Source organism: Schistocerca serialis, chromosome 5 (genome assembly GCF_023864345.2).
Source record: "Schistocerca serialis cubense isolate TAMUIC-IGC-003099 chromosome 5, iqSchSeri2.2, whole genome shotgun sequence".
Taxonomy (NCBI): Eukaryota; Metazoa; Arthropoda; class Insecta; order Orthoptera; family Acrididae; genus Schistocerca; species Schistocerca serialis.
In genome coordinates, this window is record NC_064642.1 from 48,841,772 (window position 1) to 48,858,036 (window position 16,265).

Consider the following 16,265-nt stretch of genomic DNA (forward strand, 5'->3'; position numbering starts at 1 on the left):
TATGTTCACGCCAATTCCTGTTTTCAGAATCCCTGTAATTACTTCTGTTCCAATTGTTCCCAGATTGTCCTCTTGAATGGAAATTATAGTTTTTCCTTGAATGGAAATTATTATTAATATTGTGACTATTTTGTTCCCTATGATGGAAACTGTGGTTGTTGGGCCTAATGTTTCCCCTTCTGTTAAAATTAGTGTTTCCCCAACTATGATCCCCACCTCTTTGTGCGTCATTGAAATAGATTTTTGGTTTCCCCACTTTGTCTATAATCCTGTCAAGTATGTCCACATAGATTAGAAATTGTTCAGTGTTGTCATCTGGTCCATACACTAGGTCCCATTGCACATCTGTTGGCAACCTTCTCTTTAAAGCATCTATCTGTGTGAGCTCATCAAAGGGTTTACTCAAATGTACAAGTTTCTTCAGTTGATTCTTACAAAACTGTTTCATAGTCCCCTGTGTTACTCTATAATTTGCCCCATTCAGGAACTCGCTCTTTATCCTGGCTTGTTCAGTTTCAGACCAGAACCGTTTTAAGAACTCAATTCCAAATTCTGCATAAGACATGTCCATAGAAAAATTTTGATTGGCCCATGACAAAGATTGCCCCTATAAAATTTTTTTAACAAACTTAATTTTGAAACTTTCACTCATATTGGGCAAAACAATTGTCTCTACAACTCTGCAGAAAGTCAACAGGATGCAAACTACACTCATTAGAAAAGTTGTTAACTGGAATATTGGCTAATTAGGTACATGTGTTCATAGGAAAATTTTTGTTAGCTTCATCATTGCTAAATATTTCAAACTTCTGGTTTAACTCTGATACTGTACTTTTTAATTCACTAACGTCTGTCTTAGTTTCAATCTCGTGGAGTTTTACTGTGTTACTGACTTTTACCACTTTATCATCCACAACATTTAGTTTCGAATCTACTCTACTTTCAAGATCTACTGCCATAGCTTTTACATTTACACAAACTGTATCTATTTGACTATTAACATTAACAAAACACTTTGCATTTTTCTCTCTGTCTGTGACCAGTTCATTTTTTACAGACTGAATTTTGCTACTCAGACTAGATTTTACTTCTCCCACTTTAGATTCTACCACCAAAATCTTTGTTTCCGCCTTGCTAAGTTTCTTGCCTATCTTTGATATATCGTTGTGAAGTTTATTACCCCAAAGTAAGACATTATCAAATTTTTTGTTCATAGCTCCCTCTAGACGTGACACTTTCTGATTTATAACCCGAAAACTGTCTGCAACCGTCTGATTCATGCTTTGCAATTGTTCTTCATTAGCTTGTAAGCGGGCTGCAACAGTCTGATTTAAAGCTAACGATTGGTCCATCATTTGTAACAGTGATTTAATGTCCAACGTCTCACGTTCTGATGAATTAAGACTCTGATCCGATTCTTTGACTGACTCATCTTCCGTTTTTATCGGCATGTCGACATCCCCAAAGACTAACAAATTTTCACAATCCTGCTCGGATTCAGCACCACTTTTCTATTTCACAATGGTAATTTTCATGAAATTTCACACACAAAATAATAAAAGGAATAAACAGCACTACACAAATGTACTTATCTTTTCAGTCTGGGTCCTCACTCGTGTGGTCAGTCCACTTTACTGTTTTGTTTCGTCTCCCTTGACTTCCATGTATAGCACTTCTTCATACCACGTGGTCATTAGACTTCTGCAAAACAGATTTCGTCAATCCAGTACATATAAATGTCTTAATCCCGGCAAAGAGCCCCCAGTTGTCACGAATCCGCTCTACTGTGCAGGAAAAGTTATATCCATAAGGACACCGTTACGGAGTGGCTACTGGCAGTATAGTACTTTAGTAGAGCTGGCCATGATGTCTGCTTTGTTGATGCTGCTAAGTCTGCGTTGTCCATGTGGCTTCTCGATGTCTAGGCGATGATTCCTTCGCTGCTCTGGGTCCGAGAAAAGGTGCGGGTTTTTTAATTATCACTGGACTATCGAAATCATGACGCAGTATTCCACGGTTTCTTTGAATCAAAAACACACTTTTATTATCAAAACTAGATACACAACTACACTCAACCACGGCCAGCACTCAAGTGGCCAAAAACGCATTGTAGACCAAACATCACGGTCATAAGCTACAAAGAACATACAATTCCAATATCGATTATTGATCGCAACACCTAACTTAGTATTATCTTAATCAAAAGCTTTTTTAACACAACTTTAGTATATAATAAAATAAAATGATGTCTATTTGTCAGTTCCATTACAAGCTGTGATAGTAGTGAGAGGAATTACCTCTACCCAGTAGGTAAACCTGTCAATGGCAGACAGTATGTAACAGTAGGAGCCCAAGGGGGGTAAGGGCCTGACAATATCGATGTGTATGTGCTGGAATCTTCCTTTGCCACATTGAAAGTACCCATGGGGGGCTGTGCATGACATCCTACTTTTACACGCTGACAAACCACACGTGCTCGCGCCCAATTGGGACATTGTTTTATCACTCCAGGTCAAACAAAATGTTCAGGTACCAGATGTGTGGTGGCAAGAATTCCAGGGTGTGCCAAGTCATGGATACTATTAAAAATGTCCTGGCAGAGAGGTGCAGGAATCACGGGACTTATGCGTCCTGTTGAAATGTCACACCAGATAGGTGATGAAAACCCAGGAAGTGTCCGTAACTCTAGTTTGAGTCCTGTTTTAACACCAGAGCGCAATGCGGTGAGTTCAGTATTCTCTGTCTGCAATTTAGGGAGTTCACTGAGGTCCAGTTGTGAAGATAAAACTGACACATGAGATAGAAAATCGGCGATGACACTGTCTGCTCCTCTGATGTAACATATGTCATTCATAAACTGACATATAAGATCTACATGTCGAAAACATCACGAAGATGAGTCCTTGCCTGGGTTATGGAAAATGTATACCGGTGGCTCATGGTTGGTAAATACCAAGAAATGGTGATCTTTGATATTGTCTTAGAAATATTTGATAGTGCCGTAAATAGCTAACATTTCCCAGTCGAAGGACTGGGAAGCAGACAGTTTGTGGAAGAAAAATCTGAGCGGCTGTACAACAGAACCCATGGATTGCTGAAGTACCACCACCACTGCTGTATCACTTGTGTCTGTAGTAAGCACGATGGGAGCATCAGAAATGGGGTGAGCAAGCTTAACTGCCATCTGTAAGGCTGACTTTAGGTTATCAAATGTGTGACGCATATCTGGAGTCCATATGACCACCCGAGACCCTGAAGTGTTTTTTCCTGTGAGAACATCCATCAGTGGGGCTTGTATGTTAGCGGCATGGAGGATGTGTTTATGGTAGTAATTTATCATTCCAAGGAAGCGATGGAGGCCCTGAATATCTTTGGGCAAAGGCACTGTACTAATTGCCTTGACCCATTCCAGTATGGGCAGATGCCATCAGCAGAAACACTGTGGCCCAGAAAAGTGACACTAGTGCAGTGGAGTTGTGACTTAGCATCGTTCACTGCAACACTGTTTGCTTTTAATAGTTGGAACACTGTTCATGAAGTTCATGTTCCTCGAGGGAGAAAGAAGAAATTAACAAGTCATCCAGGTAGGCATACGCAAAGTTCAGCTTTCCAACCAATGAGTTGATGAACCAATGCCATGTCTGTGCAGCATTTTTAAGGCTGAACAGCATAAACAAATACTCAAATAACCCAAAGGGGGTGATGATATCAGTTTTTTCAACATCCTCCAGTGCCATTGGCAGTTGGTGGTACACCCTGTAACAGTCAATTGCACTGAAAATTTGTGCCCCGTGCAGTTGGGAACCAAAGTCTTGAATATTAGGGACAGGATAATTATCTAGAATTGTTCAGGTGTTAAGCGCCTGATAGTCACTGCAGAGGCAGAAAGTGTCATCTTACTTGGGCACCAAATGAATGGGTGACGACCAACTACTAGAAGAAGGGCAAATAGTCTTACTATCTAAAAGTTCCTGAATAATAGCTTTGGTGTGTTTAAGTTTTTCTGGATTCAAACACCTAGCCATTGTACATACCGGTGGGCCTTCTGTGGTATTGACTCTGTGGACAGCACTGTTGTTGATCACAAACACCGATGGGATGATGGACCCGCATCCGCTGCACTGTGACTAAGCTGTAATGCACACGCTTTTGTGTCCCAGGCCAACGGGTCAGCAGCAGTGGCGGTGATCCACTGGTAGTCCTTGTTGTAGAGCTTGGTGGAGTACTTGGTAGCGTCACGGGCACAGCTTCTGTCCGGCAGTAGAAATGTCACGACGCTTCGGCGGCAGGTGTGAGGAAGTGGTGCAGGGATTGGGGGCGTGGTTGTGTGTGACAGCTGGGTGACCAGCTTACGAGCATCAGTGAGCTTAGTTTGCATGGTGGCGATATGTAAGTGGAGGGCTTCATTGCTGTCCTGAAGTTTGTCGTTGTGCGATCTAAGAGAGAGCACTGCAACAGCAGTTTCAGCTAGCTCACACAATAGAGTGGAGCTCTCAGATGAGAGGGAAGAGATACGGAACCAGTGGTATGGTCTATTGAGTTAAAGGTTATTGTATCTCATTCTAGGTTGGGTGACAGTACGTGGGCTAAGAGAAAATCTACCCCGAGCATGGGTTCATCCACCTCCACGATAATGAAAGTCCATTGTAAGGGGGTATTAATGTCCTGCAGTTTAAGGCTTAAATTTGTTATTCCATGATATTTGATCAGGGTCTTATTGGTGGCTCAAAGTGGGGGGCAAGGCTGATGCTCAAATTTAATACCTGCGGACAAAGGTATCACACTAACCTTGGCTCCCGTGTCGACTAGAAATGAAAGCGAAGACACTGCATCTTTCACGTACAAGCATCCAGGCACATGAGGTGAAGAAGCATTAAGTGATAGGTGTCTGTGTGGTGCAACGTGCACTGTAGTGCCTGAGTTGGGTCACGCTATTAGTTTGGGAACGTGCGTGGAGAACAACATTTCTTAGCCACGTCGCCAAAGCCAACACCAACTGGAATGGCACGTGGCATTGTCCGTTGTGCTAGCTGAGGTTGAAGTGGAAGTGGAAGGGGTCATGTTTGTAGGTTCCTCTGACGGCAGTGTTGCAGTAGTGCTGGTAGGAGAGGAGTTATGGCAGCAACTGCCAGGAGGCATTGGGTTGGCCCACGTGTGTGGAGTGAGTCACGTGCACTGTATACCCCATGATGGAAGCTGCCACGCAGGTGTGCCAACCCCTGAGGCCTGAGGGCCACCTGTGGGGGTATGCGGGGTGGGCTGAATGTTGTAAACCTGGTCTGCAATCTTCAGTTTGGCATCTAGTGGGGCTGAAGTCACATGGAGAAGTTGAATTTGAACTTACGGAGGAAGTCTGAGCAACGAGATGGACCAAAGTGTAGTGTCTGGCATGTGATGTGTGTCTATCATGGTGCAGAGATGACGCCAGAGCTGCGACATGGATTTGGAACCCATGGGCTCATGACTGATGAGGCAGATAGCTTCCTCTGTCAATGTGGATAGTCGCTCAAGAATGGTGCATCAGGCGAACACATATTTGTCCTTAGTAAGGGGCGAAGACACAATATTGCAGATCAGGTCCAGTTCATCATGGAGGTGACATAGTAAGCAAAGGAACTTCGAATTGTCATTGAATTGTGGTCGACCAAGGCAAACCATGTGTGTGGGTGGTCCTTGTGAAGGGGTAGCATTGGCCAATGGATGGGGAAGTCTTGACATAACTGTTTATCAGAAACTGTCACTCCCTGTCCATAGTTCTGCATCCTAATTGGCTCGGGTGCAGTAGCAGTGCACCAGCTTCCGACACTGTCAGTGGCATGCGGCACAGTAGGCGTGACTGGCTCGACCTTCGTCATGAAATCAACGAATCTGGCATTTAACAGAGTAACGCCAGCAGGCATGGAATGGACCGGTGTGGTAGAGTCGACCATAGTTGACTGATGTGCGGAGAACGACGGAGTATAGTTTCCGGGCCCCTCCCCAACATGTGCATTAAAATTGTAAAAATCAACTAATGTTTGTGCAACACACATGGTAGATGCAGCAGGAATAGCGTGTGCCATCAGAAACACTCGTAAAGTGGACGCTGGTGGTGTGGGGGTAGGGGGGACTAGTGAAAAATACGGAGTTCAGGGATAAACATGAAATTTCCTGTCTTGAACGTTCGGCTCAATTTGTACCGCCACTGATTCAGGTGGAAAGTTCACACTGGCACTTGGGAAACCCATAAACATAGTCACTGGGGTTTGAGCACATTGTGTCAGCTGTTGTTGAGCACTCAGAACACGTGGAAAGCTCATATTCATCATAAAACGTTCGCAGTCAAAGTTTTGTGCACAAAAAATGTTCTGTTGGTAAGGAACACTGCCGCATGACTGCTGACTCATGTACAGTAATGGAAAGTTATTGTTCATACCTGATGCCGGCAAATGTGGCTGTGGGAATGTAGAAGCACTGTCTTGTTGAGTACAGCTAGTCAGTATGTTCAGGAACTGCATCAAACTATTGTGAACAGGATGTGGATAATTGGAAAACCATGCTGAAGCACCCATTGGAAAACTTAGTTGGCACATGTGCAATGTAGCAGGCAGCAAGCAATCCATTGTCATCTCGATGGTAGGAGAGTTCATTGTAGCACTCAGGAACAAAATTTGGGGTCACCAGTATTGGTTTTAGTGATGTAGGATTGCCAAATTCAATGATGCACACTATACCAAATCTAATAAGCACTATTTTATCACTCAGAAGCACACATATACAGTTATATACATTCTTGATTCTCTGTGCATGTGTGTACACTTTCACACACGCCCACAGACTGCCACAAAGAGCTTGCCAAAACAAAGGTATTACGTACAACATGGTCGATAGCCACCACAAAGTCATAGAAACTTTGCAGTGTCTGGTTCAAGCCTACCACTCAACTAAGAACCACTAGCTCACAATCAGTTTAGGAACTATTCTGCAGATTGTGAACTTCACTGAAACATCATAAATAATATATTCTTTTTGCATTTGTTCTTTTGTTATGAAACCAATGTTAATGGTCTTTCTGTTCTGTGCCTTATAATGTTCAATTTTACTTAATAGGACTGTGAAAAGATATGCCTCAACAATTTTTACTTCATTGTATATTCTATATTATGTCATACTGAACTTTTGTTTGATGGCATCAATATCAAATATCATTGTATGTGCATGAATAAATGAAATAAAATGACATGTGAGTTTTAATCTAGATTCTATTTGAAGAAGACATTCTTCTTCAGTAATTATTCATTGAATGTTGTGTTTGTAACCTATTCTCCGCTTTGAAGTCTTCGTCCTTTTATGTTAATCCCTCTACTTGTCGTCTGTTTTAATGTTATTGTTCCTCTTTATCATGAAATAGTTTTTCCTCTAATAATATTTTTTGAGTGCACTTTACTAACTCTTTTCAAATTATTTTTCAGACTTTGAATACAATTTCTGCTGAGAAGAATTCTACAATTGTTTTCCCACTGCCTATTGACTTTTTGACATATTTCATAAAAGCATCTGAAATGCAAAATGCTGCGAAGCAATGAAGATCACACCATCTAAGATACAATATATTTTCATTGCTTCAATGAAATATACTTTCCCATTTATGTGCAACATGAATGTTGTAAGTGTCGATTTTTATAATCATAGAAAGGGCCAGAGTAAGTCTCTATACTTTCTGTAAAGAGTGTTTGTTACCCCTGGTACTGCTGTCAAGAAACTAACATATAAACAATGCAATTTACATAGGCTGTGTTACATTTTCCCATATCAGTAATATAGGGTCAATTTGTATATGTTTTAATTCACTGGTTAGCTTTCCTTTTCATTTCTAAGATTCTAAAAGAATAACCACGCTACAAATAACTGAAAACTTTATACAAATGCATGGAAGATATAATGCAAAAATGGAAGACTGACAACCATTTATAAATAGAATATTGGTACAAATAATAGCCTTTAGGAATATTTTCTGAATCATTGACAATTGGTGCAATCACTATAACCCTTAAGAATCAGCTCAGTTTTGTTTACAAGCCATTAAGATTTAAAGATAACCTGATTATTACTGTAGCATAATAATAATATTTTTTACTTATCCATAGAATAATTCAGTTTTACATACATGAGAAAATGCTACAATTTATGTACAAAGTGACTGACAGGAAGGATCCAGGGAATCAATCAATTAAGGTCTAAGTACTGTGCACATTAGTATTAGAACAAGAATTTGTTTTCTTAATGAAAGATAATGGAAGATATTATAAATTTGAAACTGTGATATTATATTGATTGAAACCAAAACAAATTATGTTTCCCACAGGAAATAACTTATTGACACTTTAATCACAAATATAAAATATTTTTTCTCCATTGCATATGCCCATCTGAATTCATTATAATCATGTTACCAGTACTGTATTTTCTATTTGATCATCGATTTCTCACAAGACATTCTAATTTATGTTTACTCCCTTTAACACTGTTCACATTGCACTGCATAGTTCGATTTTGTTTGCTAAAATAATGAAACTATGATCACAATATAACATGTTGTATGTCAATCCATATCTCTGAAATATACAGTCCAGTTGTATTGTAATACAATATGTCAAAATAGCATCTATGTGGCTCAGTTTGCAACAAACTTATTTCTGCTGTGCTGCTATATTTGGATTTATTGAAAAATACTGTAGCTACAAATACATCCATGCCTGAAAGTATATTCAGATGAACATGGATCTTGTGACAAAATGTAGAAAGTGATAGTATGAACATAATCTTGATGGTTTTAGATAAATTTGTAGTTGTAAGAACCAGAGAATCTAATAAATTATATCTGTGTGTGTTCAGTTGTTAAAATTCTGGAATATCTCCATAATCTTACATAATTCTCCTCCAACAAAATATGCATTTAGCCAAATGCTAGTAGAACAGTGCTGATGAATGTATAACTGCTTGAAATTGTTTAAAGCTGTGTGTTTTAATCATGAACTATGCACATATTATTACATTAGCATTGTCTTACAGTTAGTTCCTAGCAACAGTGACCTTTTCCTGCTTTAAGTTCATATGATTCACCCAGTTTGTGATAGATTAATGAAAAATGGTAAGTAAGGCAGTGCATTTTATAACACATAATTTTTTTTTATTTTGAAGAACTGTCAATGCAAATAAAACATTTATAAGCAGTAAAATGTGAAATATATGTATCTACCACATACACTGCTTATATGAACAGTGCATGTGAAAAGATGAACTAAATATACATGCCAATTTATTCTTGTTTTATACATATCATGGATAATGGAAACAATTTAGGGTTTGTATGTGTGATTACTATTAAAATATTTTCTTTTTCTATGGGCAGTACATGAAACAGTGCAATATGTCACATTCCAATTTTTTTGTACAAGCACTAACAGAAACCACCTAAACCTGAAGCATTATCGACTATGAATAATAAATTCAGGAAGATTTTATTCGTTAAGTTCTTTAAATTATAAAAAGTAATGGTCTGGTTTGCAAATGACTTTTCAGGAAAATTAAACTAGAAATTAAATCTATAAAGCCACATACAATTGAGATATTATATAGTGCATTCTGTTACTTTATCTTGGCTATTTTATAAATAATCTTTATTTAATTTCATTTTATAATGTTCCATTCTAATTCAATAACTTATGAGCAATTTAGAAACAGAACGGGTCATTAGTTGTTATACTCAGGTATTGCATTCGAAAACAGCACAAGTATCAAAATGTATGTGACACTATTCACATTGAAAAAATCATGGTAAAAAATAAAAAGGACCCCTGATACAGATTTTTATGTTGGCCCTTGCCAGATTGTAAAAGACACATGTACTTAACAAAGCTAAGAGAAGAAAAAATGAGGCAAAACATATGCTCTCCAGTTCTGATACATGAGTTTTTTTCCCAAGATGTCAAGAGACGATAACTAAAACTAAAGAACTGTTACACACTATGTTGCTACCAGTTCTGAGATTTGTAAAAGTGAGAAATGTTTGCTTTTGCTCTGTTCTTTACTGATTACATTTAAGATACTATGAGCAGATTTTTGTATCTCATCTACAATCAGTTTACCACAAAGGGCAAACACATGGCAAACCAATTATATTTGCCTGCTTTAAACAAACATTGTTGCAGCATGTTTATAATCTCATTACATGTCTTCTACAAAGAATGCTTTGACAATTCAGTACAATCACTTACTTTAAAATATATTTTCATGAATGTTGTCTAATATTATCTAAGTTAATCATATTATCTCCATGTACATTGTTTATCTTTTTCTTACACTGAAATGATGTGCATTAACTATGTCTATGTGTAAATAAAGAACTTTTAACCACTCACATTTGCTGAAATATTTAAATTTACTCATGAGAAATCAAGTGAAATAGAACCTCAATATGAAATGACAAACATATTTAATTGTGTGAATATGAATGGACTCCTTTTATTTCCTGTGTAGCTTTGCAAATGTTTCTTCCCTCCAAATGGTGGTAATAGGCTCAGAAAGATAAACCTATAGGTGGAAACAATATAAGATACAGACCAAGGTAACAGACTTGTGCTGGACAAACGGAATTTCAACAGTAGTTGCATGGTATGCATAATCTGCTTTTACTTACCATTACACATACAAATCTGTAATAGTTCGTTAAATTCATAAACAGAAGGAAAAGATACCTGAAGCAAACTGATAAAAACACAACATATATTATGGTTTTTCTAATCGTAGGTGCAAGTCTGTTTGACATTTACATTTCAAAAATGGCACCAACTCTCTCTATGGGCTGTAATTTCTTTTTTTTTTTTTTTTTTTTTTTTTTTTTTTTTTTTTTTTTTTGATCATAAGACTACTAAAAATTAATTTACAAAAATTGAAAAGTGTTTTACACAAGATTTATATCTGCTCATTTTCTGCTAACACCTGGATTAAACAGTGAAAATGACTCTCATTTATTCAAATGATGTCTAAGTTCCGATAATATTTGAATCATCTTACTTGAAGCAATCACATCGAATAATTATGACTGCCTGTTTCTAGACTTAAATTGTTCTTAAGATTTTGCTACTTCACAATCTGAAGGTAGTATGCTTGATACAATAGAGACTTCATGAGCTATTGTTTCAGATGAAAAATGAAATTGTGGGAATCATTGATCCACAAGTATAGTAAATACTGGTTGATATTGAAGCCACACCCTTTATTAATACTCACTGAGACATACACGACACAATCTCAAATGAAACATCCCACTCCACCAGTTACGAAGAGAAACAGACTAAAAACAATAGTTTCCAACTAATTGTGTTTTCACACAGCCCCCTGCCCCCCTCCCCCATTCTTCCCAGAGCAGAGCTCATGGAATGAGCGGATATTTGTGATATACAACTCTGCCAGCCTTAGAGTGGATTGTTGATCAAATCAGAGAGGCTGGTTGAGAGCCCTATGGAGTTCAGCCTGGTGATGATATAGTCTCGGCAGAAGCTGCATCGTCCAATGTAGGCAGCAAGAGATGATAGTGACCCAGCCTGAAACATTGTCTTCTTGAAGTAGGCAGGTCAGTTGGACATGTTTCAAGGACACCATAGTGAGCTTGCCATTACACCAACACAGGATAAGGACCCATGTAAAATAGCAATGGAGTTTTGACAGTCAGTACATAACATGAGAACACATGCTTAGATCCTTGTGTACAAAGATATTAGGATGCTGCACATGGACAAAATTTTGAGATGCTGTTTTTGACTTATTACAATAGGAATGGAGGGTCTGACAATGGGTGGTCACATATATGAACTCTGCTGCAGAAACTCCTGAATCAGGCCGAACTGCAGCAGGTAGTCCCAACAACACTAGCAGCAGGGCAGATTGCCACAAGTTGCACAGCATATTAAGAAAGGTTTTAAAATGTGATGCTACTATTTCACTATCTTGTTACTTGCTGGGTCACAGATGGTGGTGATGGTACTTAAAACCAAATAAGTTTGCCAGCACATGGAACAAATGGGTCTCAGATTTACATCCTGCAACTAAACTCGGGCTCGTTCACTACCTAGTTTTTTTTTTTTTTTTTTTTTTTTTTTTCACCTGGCTCATCTGCAAACGGGGTTGGTAGTAAACAGTTGCATTTGCAGCCCTATTATTGAGTCAGATACTGGCTAACTTTTGAACAGCAGTGAAATGAACTATACACGTTCAGGCTGAAACTTATTCATTCAAAGGAAACACTTTAACTTTGTGGCCATGCATTTTTACGTTCACAAATAAATTCGATCTGTACAAATAATAATCGGTGCACTTTGTACACTGTTTGTTTCACACCCACACACTTTCACGTCCTTGCTTCGCATACACTGGCATCCACGCTTGCACTCGCGGCACCTTTGCCGCTCCCAACTTGCCACCATAACAGACAACGCACAAAGACCCGATTTTCCCGCTCATATCCACAGTTCTGAGTCAGGTCACATGACACCACAGTAGTCAAAATAATCGCTAAAGATGGCCACAATTCATTAACAATATTTTTTAATATTTAAATACTTAAATCTAAATACATTATATAAGTTTACGCATTTATCACCATACTTTTATAATTCGTTGCAATTAAAAGAAAAACAAAACACTATGCACCGGAACTACAATGCCCATCAAAACACAAAACAAGTATTTTCCAGTCTATTTTGCCCAGCATATTATCTCTGCTGCGGTGCTTTAAATTTAAATTATGAACCACTTGAAAGAGCTCCATATTATCCCCTGTTGCCTTACATACCCCCACTTCATGGAGACATTACTAAGATAATGGCAACATGAAGTAGCACCAAACAGAGGCAACCCATATTACTTTATATATTAAACATTTTAATTGTAACTATAATGGCACCAAAACATATAGAATAGTGTTATAGTGGTGAGTTAATCAGTGTAATTACTGTCATCAGAAAACATACAAACATTATCCAACAATGTATCCAACTCAATTATACAATTAGATGGTCTCCTATTGAGTCTGACTGGGCTGGCAAAATGCAAAGAAATTTACATTAGCGTATAGAAATGCCCATGTTAGTCTATATGTAGGTTGCACACTCATTGCACATTAACACTTTCACTTTTTGCACAGTTGTTTCTGTAGTTGCACGAGGTTGTTGTAACCAGATCCTTGTGTCCACAGCTTTATGCATTGCAATGCAGGCTTTCCAAACTTGTCAGCCAGCAGCACTGTGCTTCCTCTTGTTAGCCAAGCCATCCTATCAAAATTTAATCAAATCCTAATAAATCTTGCCTAGACATGCAGACCCACATTTCCCAGGAGTTAGGCTATCCAAACCCTGCCTGTAACATCCTGTGTTCACTGATCAGCTCTTATTGAGGTTTATACAAACGACAAACATACACACAAATCAAACACAAACATGGCATAGTTAAATATATTCTGTTCCACCCTTCAAATGTTCCCAAATCAGGAGCTCAGACATTTCTACCCCCCACACCAAGAGAGTTTATTCCCAGATGCAGATTCTTGTATTTTTTTAAGCGCCCATACAGCTACATCACTGTACATGAATAAGCTCATTTTTTTAAAATTTCTATATCAATTTTCACATAATATTTGGCAATATCTTGAAACCCATTCTTTTATTCCATTTCCATGGCTAACTAGATTCCATCATAAATGGCAAACAAACTCACCAAGGTCATAAAATTTTTTACAAGCATCCACTTAGCCATTAGTGTTCTTTCCCTCATTTCCCTCATGAACATCTTATAAATAACAAGTTAGTTATTTCCCATATGCCTCTACAATTTGCATATTTAGTGAGTGCCCTACATGACTGTCCCAGCAACAATCCTACCCCCACACACCAGTATCAACTCCAGATGCCACAGATACATTAGAAATTTTAATAAAATCTCAACTATTTTTAGACAATCTATTTGCAGATTTCCTCCCTCCTATATTCTCCACACATTTATATAGAAATAGGGGGACTATATATACAGTAGGTTTCAGTTCCCATATGACTTTTTCAACAAGGCTGCTATCACACCCACACCAGTTGCGCAAATCCATTGGACAACAGATTCCCTTATTGCAAATACACACAGTATAATGAAGTTTGTTGACCACCAACAATGGCATTGCTACATATACAGTAACCCAAATAATACTCCAATTATAAATACACGTATACATAGCCCCCAATAATTTTTTTTATAGCTGCATATAATAGTCATAACACACTTCCTTTTTTTTCCTTTTTAACTAGACAATAGTATACATGAGAATCTCACTTTCTTACCCTTTATTCTTTCACCACATATTTTTTTAACTCCGTTACATTTCTCAGTCCAAATGGCTTTTGGATGCTGGATATACCAACCTATATGCATTAGGGTGTGGGCAACCCGTTATCTCAAAGTGTCCATGGTATAATTCAAATAACTTTTTGATTTCGCCATCAATGTCACTGGATTTTTTCTTGTTCCTCACCAGCATCTTATCTCCCTCCTTGAACTTTGTTGTCTTATACCTTTCTCCATGCCTCCTCTGTCTCTCATGTCCTTTCTTTAACATTTTCTGTCTGGCCATCTGCATCTTCTCTTGACTTGTCAAGCCTTGAGATGGAGGAAAATCTATGTATTCTGCTATTAGATTGTCTGGCTTGATACCTTTCATGAGCTCATAGGGTGAGAATCCTGTCGCACAACTCTTCACTGTGTTCATTAGATCCTCAAACACAGTTATGTATTCTGCCCAAGTACTATGCTTTTTACTGCAATATGTCCTACACAGCCTACCCAGCTCCCTCATATACCTCTTAGCCAGGTTTCCCACAGGGTGATACACTGAAATCCTTATATGCTTTATCCCAGATCTTTGCATAAACTCCCCCCCACACGCTAGATACAAATTGTGCTCCATTATCAGACAGAACATTCTCTGGTTTTATAACATTCACAAAGTAATCTTTCTCTAGCTTGTTAATTATATTCTGGCTAGTGGCCTTTTTCAGTGGATACAGCCTTACAAACTTTGAGAATACATCAACAGCTAAAAGAACATACTTTACACCCCCTTGACCTGTTGGCAGCCTCCCAAATAAATCAATAGCCAGCAGTTCACCGTTTCTTTTAGGAACAATATTCTGTATCTCTCCTTGTACTGCAATAGCATTATACTTCACTTTTTGACACTTGTCACAAGAAGCCAACTGTCTCTTTACTCTCCTGGCCACGATGTTAAAACTAACATAGTCCTGCAGTATTTCCAAACATTTCTGAGCCCCATAATGCCCATGGCTAAGGTGGATGTAATTGATTAATTTTTCCACATGCTCATCTGGAAAACATAGCTTCCACTTCTCTTTGCCCAAATTTCTTCGTCTAAATAAAATACCCTTATAAATTTTATAATATTTAGCTAATTTTTCATGTTCTTTACTTCCAAAGTTTGTTTTGATAAACTTCAAGGTTTAGTCCCCATTCTGAAGTCTCCTCATGTCCTTACAGATGGATCTGATTTCCTTCTCTCCACCCACTCCTTTCATATACAATATCTGTAGTTGTTTCTCGTCTCCATTCCCTTCATGTTCCCCAATGAAAGGTAACCTTGATAAGGCATCAGCCACATTGTTGTCTGTGCCTTTAACATATCTTATTGCATAGTTAAACTGCTGCAGAAACATGGCCCATCTCATGAGTCTATTATTTAACAGCTTACATTCTTGCAAATAGCTCAGAGCCTTATGGTCTGTGTAAACAATCATGTTCCTACCTTCCACATATATCCTGAACTTCTGAAATCCAAAAACTATGGCTAAAAGTTCCTTCTCTGAGATATCATACATTAATTCATGTTTGGACAGCATTCTGCTTGCAAAAGCGATTGTTCTGTGCTCAGTCTACCCATCTACTACCCTCTCCTGAAATAGCACTGCCCCTATCCCATAATATGAGCTGTCTGCCCCAATACAGAAAGGCAAAGACAAATCTGGATAGAACAAAATTTTGCTATTTTTTAAGCTATTCTTGATGGCTTTAAATTCCCTGTCACACTCAGATGTCCAGCACCAGGTTACACTTTTCTTTAATAGTCTACATAAGTTAGGTGAATTCAGGCTATAATCACTTATATACTTCCTGTAGAATGAACATAGTCCTATAAATGATTTCAATTGTTTCCTGTTCATTGGCACCTTGCA

General features: G+C 38.3%; 1 protein-coding gene across 3 annotated transcripts in view; it reads left to right on the forward strand.

The window, feature by feature from the left end:
- The window catches only part of LOC126481214 (band 7 protein AGAP004871), a 552,309-nt gene extending 541,910 nt beyond the window's left edge, over positions 1 to 10,399 (forward strand). For all 3 annotated transcript variants that reach the window (XM_050104815.1, XM_050104817.1, XM_050104818.1), the window contains one exon: positions 7,452 to 10,399. In XM_050104815.1, coding sequence (XP_049960772.1) covers positions 7,452 to 7,565 — 114 coding nt within the window. In that variant the 3' untranslated portion in view covers positions 7,566 to 10,399. The remainder of the gene's footprint in view (positions 1 to 7,451) is intronic.
- Positions 10,400 to 16,265: the final 5,866 nt, after the last annotated feature.